We start from the raw sequence: 13898 nt of genomic DNA, 5'->3' as shown, positions 1-13898 counted from the left end.
ATTGGCTTAGGTTCCAGCAGGAAAGAGCTTGAACCAAGAGGGGACCGGGGGGGGCACCTGGGGCAGCTGAGAGGGATCCGTACAGGAGGTTTTGAATCAGGGGCTCCCAAATCAACAGACCTCCCAGACAGATTTCTCCCCCAGCACATCCCCAGCGCTATGTGTAAAGCCTCCATGCCACCCTCCTTCGATTATTCACATACTCCAGTGAAAACATTCCCTCCCATCCTGTCCCCACAGCCTGCAAGGAGCAGGGCACCTCTCTCCTGCCCTCTTCCCCTCTGCTGCCGGCCGCCGACGCTGCTGCAGCCAGAGCCCCATCGGAGTTGTCAGCCACAGGCCCGTTAGCACAAGCTGCCAGCAGAGAGAAAGGGAGAGAAGCAGAGGAGTCCTGGGGGCCCAAGAACAAGATGGGGCTCGTGAGTCATCCCCTCTGCAAGCACGTACCCACGGCCCCCGCTGGCTACCGCCGCACTCCGGGAAGATGCTGAATATTCGATGAAGGGGGTTTTTGTTAGATCTGCTGAAAATGGCAAGGGAAACTCCACTGTCAATTTAAAAAAAAAAAAAAAAAAGGAAAGAGAAAGATCACAATCTCATCGCCGCAGCCGGTCTTACACCTTCCCCAAGGATATGTTAGAACAGCCAAGGGAGTGAGAGGAAAGCAGCCCGTGGGGATCTGTTTCTGGCAGGCTGGGGGAAAGGAGGACGAGGGAACGGCTGTGGGAGGGTGCGCGTGTTGCCATCCCCACCAGTCTGAATGGGTGTGGGTGCACAGGCAGCCTGGGTTTGCAGGTGAAGGAACGGAGCAAATGCCATGCTGGGGGAAAGCATCACCTGGCCCTGACACCTCTGCTAGAGGTCTTGGCATCTCTGCTGTGGTTGCCACTAGAGGACCTCATTTGGGAAAGGCAAACTCCAATACAAGATTTTGCAATGCCAACCTGTTGGGCAAGGGCAAGGCTCGCTGGCTGTTTTTGCAGAGCATCACGTGCATCACCACAGAAGTATATGGTGACAAGGGACGTCATGGTGTCAGCTAGTTTGTCTGCTCTTCCCCCAAATCAGTGAGACAGAAGCCATCTTTCACTGATGTTAGCAAAGCAGGCCTTTACTCCTTAGCTTGGAAAGCCCCTTCATATCAGCAGACACAGGGTTAAATCTTCACAGTCAGTAAAACCTCAACCCAGTAAGAGAAGAAACCTCTGTTGCACCTCAGTGTGCCGTACAGAAGGAGATGTAGCACAAGCTCTCTGTCCCAAAGCAGAGGACTTGGCTGGGGAGGTGGAGGGGAGGGTGGGAGCCAGGAATCGCAGGCAGGGATGTGGGGCAGAGGTTCTGGGCTGAAGCCCCTCAGTTCATCCCCAGAGGAAACAGAGTGCCACCAGGACAGTGCAGGGGGAATTCGAGTCTCACAGCATGGCTGAAGGAAGGGAGGGTACTTGCATGTGCAAGGGAACAGCGAGGGAGCAGGATGGAGAGATGTATGGAAATGATAGACATTTTCTTCTCTCCCACTCTCCTCCACCCTGTCATTTTCTCTTCTCCACTTCCTCTTCTGGTCTCCATCTCACCTTCTGTCTCTCCCTCTGTAAGCAGTTATTGGCAAGTTTTCTCCAGAACACAGCTATTTGGAATGTGTGTTCCTCTCCTTCCCTCACAATATTTGCTCTCTCATTCTCGGTATCTTCCTTGCTGGTGAAGCTGATCAGCTTAATGATGATAATATTGAACATGGTGAAATGGCTTCCTTCCCACCGAAGCCAGTTCATCACTGCTCTGCTTTCAGGTACCAGCCACTTCCATGCCTTTTGTTGTCGCATCAGATGCAGAAACTCAAATATCACCTTTTTTTTTCCCCCACCATCTTCTCCACTTGGATGGGAAGGACATTCTCTATCATATATTTTTAATCTGCTCCTTGAGAAAGCCTGAAATGTAAAATGGCCTATTTTAGTCCTATCCCTCATTCCCAGTCATATGTCACCCTTGGGGAACCCAATCTCCTCAAGTTAGTGGCTTGCTTAGCGTGGAAGTAGCAAGTGATATATTCCTTGTCTTCATGGGATCTAGATCTCTGCCAAGCCCCCATCCCCATCACTTTTGTGCTCACTGCACAGACATAACTCCCCCAAAGCAGAAGCTGAGCGTCCACGGTAAGGTCCTGCATTTGCCAGCAAAAGAAGCCACTTGTGCTGTGATTCATCCTAGTGGAGAGAACAGTGTGGGTTCCCCATCTCGCCATGCATCTCAGAACCCGCCCCCAGCGGAAACCCACAGAATAATTGGTGTTGAAAGGTACCTCTGGAGGCCTCTGGTCCAAATCCCTGTTCAAAGCAGGGCTAACTTCAAAGCCAGAGCAGGTTGCTCAGTGCCTCATCTGCTCAAGTTTTGAGTATCTCAAAGGATGCAGACTCCAAAATACTTCTGGGCCACCATCTCACATCTGACCCACCCTCATGATTATGTTTTTTCTTTATATGGAGTTGGAATTTCCTTCACTGCAACTTGTCTCTGCTGCCTATTGTCCTTGGTGCACACCTCTGGGAAAAGTCCAGCTCCATTGTCTCTACACACCCCCCCCATTATCTTACCAACCAGATCCCCCTTAAATTGCTCTCCTCCAGGCTAAACAAAGCCAGTACCCTCAGCATCTCCTCTAATGTTTATGTGCTCTAACTCACTGATCATTTTCATGGCCCTCCACTAAACTCATTCCAGTTTGCCACTCCTTGTCTTGTACTGGGGGGGGCAATGCCTGACTCTATCTCTCCTTGCTTGGGACCTCCCTTGGCTGAACTAAAGCCTGTGCTGATTGTTTCCTCTTTTCTTTATTTCATTGATAAATGGATGGTAAACAGCCTCCGGGCTATCCAAGTCAATGATATTCAACAGAAACCACAGTTTGGATCACCATGTTCGTAAGACTGTATCTAGATTTCACTATCGGCAAATCATATTCCCAGTCCAGAGGAAAAAACAATTCCCTGGCAACACCAGGATGAAGAATCAGATGATTTTGTGAACCTCTTAACAGGGGTGGGGAGCCAGAAAACAGACTTAGTCCTGTTTTCCCTGCCCAGCTGTCAGTGTGGTTTGGGAATTAACTCATTATGCTTTATTTATCAACAAAATTTTCAGTCAACAGCCAAAACAGAGAGGCACATTTTTCCCCTGCAAAATGTACTCAGCCATATCCCAATCTCTCTCAGCATTCACTTCCACCCAGCATCCTAAAACCCCTCCACTTGATTCTTAAACAGAACAGAGACAAGCTCCAGGAGTCCCACCTGTACTTGGTAAAGGGAGGAGGAAGACACACAGTCACACCATCTTGCCATGCAAAACAGAGAAAGGAGCAGGGCCCCAAGAAGGTGGTATGGGGAAGACTCAACTCACTCTGTGCCAAGGATGACTGACCAGAGGAACTCACTGCTGCAGGACATTGCCAATGCAGACAGTTTGACTGGGTGTTTAACTGGAGGTGAGTGGTTTTAAAAGCATAGATGGCACTTAGATCTTCCCGTAAGTGTGGCAGCACCTAAGGGCTTCCAGGTGGAAGTTTGTGAAGTCATTAGGGATCTCCCCTTCCTCCTTCCCAGCCAGACACCTCAAAAGAAGCATGACATGGGGGGTAAAATGGGAAGGATTCACCTTCTTTTGAAAGACCTGTGCACTAGCTCTTCCACTTTGCTGGGAGTTAGCCAGTGACCTACACACATGGTGGCTCTCCCTGTTATAACAACTCCAAGGAGAACTTCAGTGATGCCCCAAATTCACTAGTGAGAAAGTGCCACGATTCCCAGGGAAGGGCACTATGATTTCAACTACCTGGAGGTATTTGAGAGGGATTCAGAGAGAGATGCATGGTCCCACCTATTCCAATTCCCCACCCTCAAGCTCCAGTTGCCATGACAACAGTACTGACAATTTCAATGCATAAACCCAAATTTGCATTTTAATGGCACATAATTAGAATGCTGAGATAAACGATTCTTCCTCGCTAAAAGGTAACATAAACGCCACATCTCACAAACATGCTCTACCAGCAAGTATTGCGCATACATGCACACACACAGAGCCTGTACATCGCTGGGCTGCGGGAGCTGAGAAGTTGCTTTCAGTTCCTTTATGCCTAACTGGGAAGTTTTATATCCGCTACCAAAAACACAATTTCCAGATTAAAACAATAGATTTACCAGATGTCTGCTGCAAACTGACCATTTCACCTCCTGGCCACTATCCTGCCATGCCATGCTTCCCCTCCCAGGTCCAAGCAGGGTCAGGCCATATCAGCTGTCCCAACACTGAACCCTGAGATGCTCTGTATGCTAGCTAGCTCTCAGGGGCTCAGCAGCAGGGATGACTTCCCGGAGACAATGAAAAACCTGTCCCTCTCAAACTGTCCTAATATTTATTTTCCTTTTTTTTTTGTAGCTAGATTTGTAGTGAGACATGCTTTCGCTTGGTTATCTGCAATATGCCCAAGAGTTTATTCTCCAGCTATTGGATCAGGAAAGGAGCACTGTGTTAGCACCTGTCCCACACCGTCAGCAGAGAGGCCAAGTAGTTATGAAAGAGCAGAAGATTTTAAAAAGGAAATGTTTCCAAGACATCTCTCTTTACTTCAGCAACAGGCAGGGAAGGGGAATGGAGGGGGGAGAACCCATTCTGCACCAAATAGCAAAGCAGAAAATGAATTTCTCCTGCCCTTGATACAAACTAAATTCAAAGCAGGCAGCTGGCAGGAGTGAATAGAGACAGAAGAGAGAAAGAAAAAAAATAAATTAAAAAGTAAAAAAGGAGAGAAAGGGAGAAAAGCAAACAAGTGAATCATAAAAGCTGCAAACTGCCTGGAAATTTCATTTGGCTTTTCAATTGGGAAGTGACATGATGCCTACTTGGGAGGGGGCAATCATGTCTGGGAGAGGCTGAAAGTACCGCAGCCCAGACCAGCTTCCCCTGGCAGTGCTGAACCCTGCTGGGCCTCCCAGCCCTCGGGGGACTGGAGGCAGCTCTGTGAAGACGGGGAGGGCATGGGATTCACCTCAGCCCATCTGCCTCATCCCACGTGCCTGGGATGTGGAAGCAAAGCCACAGTTCCTGCTGAGCAGCACTCACAGGGCACTGCCGACACTGATCTGCTATCTGTAAATGCATTGAGTAGAAGACACAGAAGTTGCTCCCCAGGACACCTGTGGCCTGGATCTGTGCCTTTACTCCTGCAGAGAGCTTTCCAAGGGGTTAGCAAACCCCTTCAAGTGCTGCAGCTTCCTATCAGCACTGGCTAACCGGCCATGCCCACTCCATTAAATCTGCACCATTAGGCCCCAGAGGGTTCAGGCAACCTCCTCCATGATGACACCCAGCGGTCAGCCCAGCGGTCAGCAGAAACCCAGTGGTGAAAAGCTCCATATCCCACCCCTAGAGCCACCTGGTCTCAGCACAGCTTCGTGTCCAACAGGTACCAGGGCCGACCGTTCAGAGGTACTGCTTGCGGAGGGGAGATCCTGATCCCTCCTCCAGGAGTCTAGTCCTACTCCTCTGGGCTGCACAAAAAAGAGCATGCCTCCCCCTCACCACTCCCACCACCCCATCTGGCAACCCCATTTAATCTCTCTGCCCTCCTTCATTTGCCAGAATCAAATATTAATTGGGCTGTGCTGTGATGCACAGTATTAACTGAATGTTAATACACCTTGGCACGTGATCAAGTGGAGCTGGATTCAGACTCCAGCACGGCACGCGGCTGGAAGAGCACAGCAAGGCGAGCCCAGCAGAGGACTCTCTGGGGCTCCCCACCGCTTTGGCCAGCCCCAAAGGCTGCACATCCTGGGGGTTTGCATCCAATCTCTTTCACATCCTCTTTAGCACACGCATGTGTAAATGCACACACCCAGGCTGCACACACACACATCTACCTAGAGCCATCCAAACCCCAGGCAGTCAATCGGCTGTACAAAATCAGCGCAGATGCACGCTGAGGAGCTCACACAGTGTACATCCCATGGCACTGTTTCCATACATGTGAATACATCCAGGCAGAAATTCATATGGATGCTAACATGCATACGGGGTGTGCTCGTATACCAATGTAAATCATGGTGTACCCAGTAAGACAGAAGGCTGTATACCTATGCACAACCAAACCAAAACACTTTCCTGGAGTTGATGGCTTTCCACATAACCCTCGTTCCCTTGTTTCTGGCTTGCAGTTTACTAACTTAAAAATAAAACCACATAATTCTCCTAAAGACCATCTATGCCACAGATATGGTGGTTCATGAGGCATTTATTAGCCAGTTCCTCTCCCTTAGGATACAGCTTACAGGTTCTGCACAGTAGGGACCCCTCAGAGGACAGAGACATGATCACAAGGTCCAGTTGACAATACAAAGTTTTAGGAACAAACAGTGGAGTAAGGAAGGAAGATAAGAAAGAAGAGATGGCCTTACAATTTAGAGGGACTCAAGTGCTGGGAGTCAAGATCAAGAAATAAAAGGTCACGTTGAACTGTCATCCTCCCAGAAATGCTGACCCTGGTTGGAGAAGCAAGGGCTAGAAGGAGAAAGAGAGGACAAGGACAGAGGGAAATACACAACGCAAGTAAAAAGACAGCTATCAAAAGAGAGAGGGAGTGAAGGAAGGAAAGAAAAAGTGAAAGAAGGAAAGCCCCCAAAAATGAAGCAAGTAAAAGAAATCATAAAAGCATATGCCACCATGTTGAGAAATGTGCATGCCGACTGTGGGACAGACGGCCTCCTCGCTCACTGCACAGGGAGGCCTCGTGCAAGCCAGACTCCCCACGGGCGCTTGGGTCTGCCGGCTCCCACCCTGCAGTCATGCCCCACATCTTCGGTAACAAGGACCACATGGCTGGCTTGTCACTTGGCTTCCTCGGTGGGAGAAAAGGCCCGCCCCTGGCAAGCCAGCTTCCTTGGTGAGAGAAAAGGCCAGCCCCTGGCAAGCCTCCCTACACCACTCACCGCAGCTCCCCAGCTCCCACCTCGGCTTTGGGGGCTACCACAGTGCCTCCCCAAGGATTCTCTCCCCCGTAGCCCTGCCAGGGAGGCAGCGACATGGCAACTTACTGTATGGAGGTGTGCTGCGGCCAGGGCTGGGAGGAGGTGCAAGGCACATACGGATGGGTGATGGCAGATGGGGACAGTGAACAGTGATCCAGGGCTGAGCATTAGCAAGGGACTGGCTGCCAAACCAATATCACGACCAGCAGGAGATGAGCACTACTGAGATTAAAGTCACTGTGGCCAATTCACACTAAAGCCCTGATGACTACCAGATACAGGCTGGGGTGTTCAAAGGAGGTGGTATGGAGTTGCACCCCAAAACCCTCCTGCACCTTGCTGGTTTTGTGCCCAAAACTTGCCAGGGTTGGGTAAAACCTACAGCAACTCAACGCTTGTCCTGCAAACCTCTTCCACACCCTCCCCCTGCTTCTGGCAGGGACTTCCTAAAGCTCAGCACCCATCTCAGCACCTATCTCTCCTGGCTGCTGTGCTTGTGGCGGGTGAAACCCAGCCACACAGTGACATCTAGTGAGGAGAGCCCTTGTGGCACCACGCACCTGCGCTAGAAATGGCAGCCTGGCCTCCTCTCCTGCTGGCGTTTGTTCCCCGGACTTCAGAAGACAGAGGCAGAGCAGGACATGTGGCCCTGGAAGAGAAGGCAGTCTGGCCTAGGGGGACTCATGTGGTAAGCGTATGGGTGCCTGGTACCCAGCGCCTCCAGGGCTGCTCCTGCACACTGAGAGAGTGGGGGTCCCCCAAGCACATGCCGGTGGATTTTCAGTGTTTTCTAAAAGCGTGTTTTCTACACTCTGCTGAGGAGAGTTGGATGGAAAGGGAGAGAAAGGAAGATAAGAGAGGAGAGAGCCAGCCATATAATTTAGAAGGACTCAACTGCTGGGAGTCAAGAACAAATAGTAAAAGGTCTGGTTGAACTGTCATCCTCCCACAGCCTCAGAAATTGCGGATCCTGGTTGGAGAAGGGAGGGCTGCAAAGAGAGACAGCAGTCAAGGAAACAGGGAATAAAACAAGGAAAGACAAAATACAGCTATTAGAGAGAGAGAGCAAAGCAAGGAAAGAAAAAAAAGGGAGGGGAAAAAATGACAAAAGCAGAGCTCAGGGAGAGAGGTCTGGCACCACACTGATAAATGCAGCATGCCAGCCACAGGACAGAACATCTCCTTGATCTGGGCAAGCCTCACATGCTATTCTGTGTAGTTCTGAGCAATTCTGAAAAAAAAAAACCACAAATTAGGAAACCACAAAGTATGCATTGTGGCAATAAGCATCCAGTCCCCCTGCTGCTTGCAGCTAAATCCACGATGCTGCCTTGCTCTCAATTCCCACATCAGAAACAGCTGGGGAGGGGATCAGCTGATCTGACCCACTCCTTTCCGATGCATGCTGGTGGCCTGGCTGTCCCCTGCCCTGCAACACCTTCATGATTCCGTCCCTCCTCCTCCGCTTCCCCCTGTTTTTCCTACTGTCTCCAAATGGCTCCCTCCCAAGCCTGAAGGGACTGGGGAACAGAAGGGGACACGACACACCTTTAGCCACTGAACCAGAGGACATGACACACCTTTAGCCATGGGAAGACCAGACCCATGCCAGCACAGGATGGAGCAGGCAGGAGCTGCAGCAGCAGGCAATGCTGCCCCCAGCTCCACCAGCTCTGCTCTGCACCAAGCAGCAGAGACATCCACTAACAAGGCCTGCCTAAGGCAGCAAAAGCCCATGACAGCCACAGCCCATCTCCTGTCTGTCTCCAAACCCTTAATAGTTGGTGACAAGCATAACTAGCTAAACTTTGCTGCAGCCACAGCCAGCTCTGGGGCTGCTAAACATTTTAGGGCCCTGGAGCAGAGAGGCTGGGAACAAAACACAAAGCCTTCCACCTCTTTGTCATTGCTTTGAAAGCAGCCATGTTCAACAACGACTGACATTCCCCAATTTCACATCTGCACAGCATGAGGATACTTAACCTCTCAGCTCTAATACAGCCTCTTCTCTGTGTATTTCTAAGCTCGTTACATGAGAAATCATTATTTCCATTGTAATCAGGATAAAATACATCCTTCCTGGAAGAAACAAGACTTTATTTCATCAAAGGCCACAATATTTCCAGAACTGAGAACCACCACTGCCTTTTTACAAATCCCTCTAGTTAAAGAATGTTATACTCGGAAACTTGTCTCAAAATCCCCGTTTCAATTTCTGTCCATTTTCTGTGTATTTGGCAGGGTAATATTTTTAGGGGTCAATTTCTCAGATTCTGGCATGGAATATCTATACTTCTGACTAAAACATGAAAGCAAGCTACAAAGAGCAAATCAAACAACTTAAGGGAAGAATAAAGAGTAAGTTGAAAGCCAAAGGTGAAACAAAAGAAGAAGGTCACGCGTCAAGCCAGGGAGGCCAGTCTGCAGTTGAAAAGGGAAAGATGAGTTCTAGAAGCACAAAAGGAAAAATAAAAGATAGGCTGAAATCCAGAGGGAAGAAAAGAAAAAAACTGAAGTCAACAGGTAACAGTCCAGCTGCTTGAAGCTGATTTGAAAGGAAAACAAAGTTCCTGGTAAGCTTGGAGGCTCAGATGCTGGTAACTGAGGTGTAAGTCTCATCAAGCCCATCACTAACTGTAAGCTTCCAAAGTAACAAGGGAAGATGTTCTGGAAGATTATTCAAGGGCTTCCACCAAACAGCTCCTAAGTCCTGGAAGCTGTGCTGATCCAGCACTGCCAGTGACACAAAACCACAAAAATTAGCAGGTCAGATCCCCCAAAAAGCAAGGTATGGGCCCAAAGCTCTCAAGTTTTTCTATAACTCCCAGTGTATACATACAGCCATAGGTGTTGTCCACGCTCTACTCACCTTCCCACAACGTATTTCATTCAGCCTGACATCTATAAAGCAAACTTGTACTCACTCCAATCCCTGTATCAGTCCTGCCTTTGCCTCCTTCCTGTGTCCGCCACCTGTCGCGCTCATTCTCCAGCATTTAGCAGTTTGTGGTCCACAGCTCCCCTACATTTTCTTCACTCAGGCCCACTCCTGCTCCACCAAAGGATCTTTATCCTCTTTTCCCAGGGTTTTAGGGAAAAGGAAAAGCAACTGCAGCGGGATACCTTTTGGCTTTCTAGACTGGAAGAAACAGTGGCAGTAAGCTCCACCACTTTCTCCCGATGCTGCAGGAATGAAATAGGTGGGGAGGGCAGGAGGAAGACCCAAGAACCATCTCCATGGCCCACAGAAGGAACAGGGAAAAGTCAGTTACTCTGAGCCCTGGGATCCTTCTACTACTTCCTCCCTCTCCTGACATTTAAGAATAGTGGTGGGAAACAGAGAGGGAAATTGTTCCCCTCCAGCTGCAGACCTTTTTTGCCTGCTCCACTCTAGGAGGCATGCAAGACCAGCAGATGCCCTTCTGAAGAGATTTTTCCCTTCAGGCAAAGATAGAAAGTATGAGGGCACTGGAAGTTCACACATTTTTGTGAGTGTGGATGCAAAACCCCATTATTTCTGACCACAAAAACCTTGTGATACCAACTCTGTATTATATGCAAAATATTACTAGCAAAGTGCTTTCTTCTGGTATTCTAAGCCCTGAAGAAGGACTTGTTTGGGTTTTTTCCAAATACAACATTTATGTTCTTAAAAATATTACCTCTCTCTACAAAGTGGGCTCTTACAGCTTCAGCAAAGCTACTGATGCTTGCTCTCTTCCCATTTGGAGCCAAAAAACAGCAGGTGGAAAACAAGGATATGTTTTGGGCTGAGCCTCCACGTTGTCATTCAGAAGATCTAGTTTGAGCATTCATCCTGCCTCAGCTACTTTGCGAGTTGCTTAATCTTTGTGCCTCCTTATCTCATCTGTATAGGAGGATAATAACTCTTGTCTTCTTCTGGAGCAGAGTTCATTTCTTACTACAGCATCTAGTATGGTGGGAAGCCGATTTAATCTTAACCTGTGCCAACATTATCTACAAAAGCTGTGAAAGGCAGAGCCAGCTTCTTGGTGACCTGGAGCAGGCTGAAAAGAGCATGGAAGAGGTAGGTATCTGCGCTGGATTAAAAAATAAATAAATAAAAAATCAGAATAAAAGACTTTGTCAGTCTAAAGTAACTAGACACTTATCCATGCAAGCATATGAATCAAAGCATTGTCCAGCCCTTGTTCAAATTCAGCAGGCCAGAAAGTCAAATTGCTTTTCAAAAGCATGTCACACAGTTAAAGGACAAAGGTGCCTGTGTACTTGAGGTACAGGGCAGGCAGTGATCCATGGTTCTTTGTAGGAACAGTGACCACAACACAAACTGCTTCAAGTTGGCAAACAGCTAAATATTAATGACAACAGCTTTGAATACTGCTGTTCAAGAGAAAATACAGAATATGGGATGTGGTGAAACTGGACAGCTGTCTAAAGCAAAGCATGTTCCATAATCCACACGTGAAGAAACATGCAGAGGTGACAATCTTATAAATCAGCTTGAAAACCAATCTGATTCATTTTGGAAGAGAAAATACAGATATATGTGTCAGTGTGGACAACACCAAGTGTTCAAACATCAGGATCCTATTTCCCAAAATCATAAGACTGTTTTTTAAAAAAGCCCTAAACTAAATAAGTGCTTGTGATTGTTGTATTTTACTTCTAATGCTGCCCTCAGCTTCTGTTTTGTAACATTCTTCACAATATTCCTTCAGACCAAAACTCCTACATAACCCCCTGAATCCAGAAGCTGGAACATAAAGTAAGAGCAAACAAACAGCTATTATGAACTGCCACAGACAGCAATAACCATGAATACCATTAACATCTTTGTTAGCATGTAGTACAGAATAATAAGGTGGAAAAGGCCAAATGTGCAGTAACCTCAGACATCTTCCAAAGCCTAGAATAAAAGGGAGAAAAATAGTCACTCCAAGATGAACCAGAAACTTTATCAACATATTCAAACAGGGAAAATTTCCAGTTTTCAGTGCCATAAGAAATAAAGCAGAAAATGAACTGATAATATTCACATATGGAAGTTACTGATCTGTATGCTGGGTTATTTGTAATTGAAAAACCAGCTAGCTCATGGGTGCCCACTGAGGCATGAGATTTAAAGAAAGCCATAATACATGAACATTAGCAGCAGAAAGCTTTCGAAGATAGCTTAACTCTCAGAAACAAAGACATTCTCAATCTGAAATGCAGCGCCTGTGGTTTTTGCCATCCAAAGTCAGATTATTCAGGCTCTAAGGTAGCGATTAATTTGGATGTTATACATTTAAATGAACACCATTTGACATTCATTCTGTCCCCAAAGCACTTCAAAGAGCTAACTGCACTGATTTTTGAGGGATTACAAAGTGATGAAGTTTTCTTGGATGAAATTTTAATTTGAGCAGAGGCCTTAAAACACTACAATGAAATACTGATTATTATTTTTTTACTGACACAGACACAAAGTCTCCTAACATTAAATTTTTAATAGTACATACTAGTCTGGAAAAAGCTATTTGTAGGGTCTGCTCAGCTGCTTTCAACAGTGATTCAGGTAAAAGAAAGTGATAGTTAAATGTATATATCATGATGAAATAAGGAACATATCCTCACTGTGAGAGCGATAAAGCCATGGAAGCTCCTGCAAAGAAAAATACAGCATTTATATGCTGTGCTCAGCATAAAGCAGATTTATCAAACACAGGTTAGTCAACTTAATCTAAGGTCAACAGAGGATATTTTATGCTTTATAACATATAGGAGAGGAGATTATGTGACCCAAATGCATGAATTCCACATATATACAGGTTTAAAGGAACATATAATACACAAGCAAAATCCAGTTCATAGTTAAGAGATGATTGTACATTCCTAATATAAGTCAATAAACTGATCTTGCTTAGCACTGCAGGGAAAAGATGTAAGCATAGTTCTCTATTAAAGTCAAAGAGCAAGGGAAGAATCTGCACCTCTGTCTGCACGAGTGTGACAGGTATTAGTTGTACCAAAGTCACCCAGACAGAGACATGACAGACGCGATTATCACCATGTCTGCCAAGACCAAGCACAGCTGAAGCCAGAATGCAGTTAGGAGAAACATTAATGATTGTGCCCCGAGAAAAGCTGCCAGATCCTGTTAAAAGGAGCTGAAGAAATATAATGTATTAATAATAGGTACATGACTTCACAAAGTGTTAAAAAATCCATGGCCCATGTTGGACCATGATCTTTGGTAACAGATCCAAACCCGGGGAACACATCACACCACAAAGCACGCATTCATTTAACTTCTTGGTGCACTAACTAGCTCCAAGAGCCTGACCAGACTCTGAGGCAGGAGAGTGTGAATGCAGTTAAAGAAAGTGCCTTGCCCTCCCTCTTCAGCAAAGTGACCCCTGTGCGCTCATTAAATTTTATTCTGCAGGTAATTGCTGACTAAAATCATAGCAAGTCTGCACTCAACCTTGCTGGTCAAAAGAGGCATTGCCTGTATTACGGTTTCTTGCTACTGGAGTTATTTAATAAGAAGGGAGTCAGATTTTCTGAGACCTACATGAGAGCTTTATTAATCAGTGCAACAGAAATAGAAATAGGACAGTATTGGTAATGGTTTACTTTTGAGGTAGAAAAGGGCATATATTTTCCAACAACAGGATAATAAATCAGTGCAGCTTGTACCACACTAATTTGTTAAACATGTTTTGCAGTGTTGGTAACAAAGATGTTTTCACATCAGGTGCTCTCATAAGGCATTTATGAGCTTACACCGTTGTCGTGGTTTAACCCCAGCCAGTAACTAAGCACCACACAACCGCTGGCTCACACCCCCCCAGCAGGATGGCAGAGAGAATCAGAAGAGTAAAAGTGAGAAAACTCGTGGATTGA

General features: G+C 46.9%; 1 protein-coding gene across 1 annotated transcript in view; it reads left to right on the top strand.

The window, feature by feature from the left end:
* Positions 1–734: 734 nt before the first annotated feature.
* Positions 735–13898, top strand: part of RPS19BP1 (ribosomal protein S19 binding protein 1) — a 17526-nt gene continuing 4362 nt past the window's right edge. The window contains exons 1-2 of the mRNA XM_009289993.1: positions 735–738; positions 10961–10964. Of these exons, the coding sequence (XP_009288268.1) occupies positions 10962–10964 (3 nt within the window). The 5' untranslated portion in view covers positions 735–738; position 10961. The remainder of the gene's footprint in view (positions 739–10960; positions 10965–13898) is intronic.

The sequence above is a fragment of the Aptenodytes forsteri genome, unplaced genomic scaffold (genome assembly GCF_000699145.1).
Source record: "Aptenodytes forsteri isolate BGI_AS27 unplaced genomic scaffold, ASM69914v1 Scaffold284, whole genome shotgun sequence".
Classification (NCBI taxonomy): Eukaryota; Metazoa; Chordata; class Aves; order Sphenisciformes; family Spheniscidae; genus Aptenodytes; species Aptenodytes forsteri.
The sequence above is the reverse complement of the archived record's forward strand: the minus strand, read 5'-3'. Positions and strand labels throughout refer to the sequence as shown.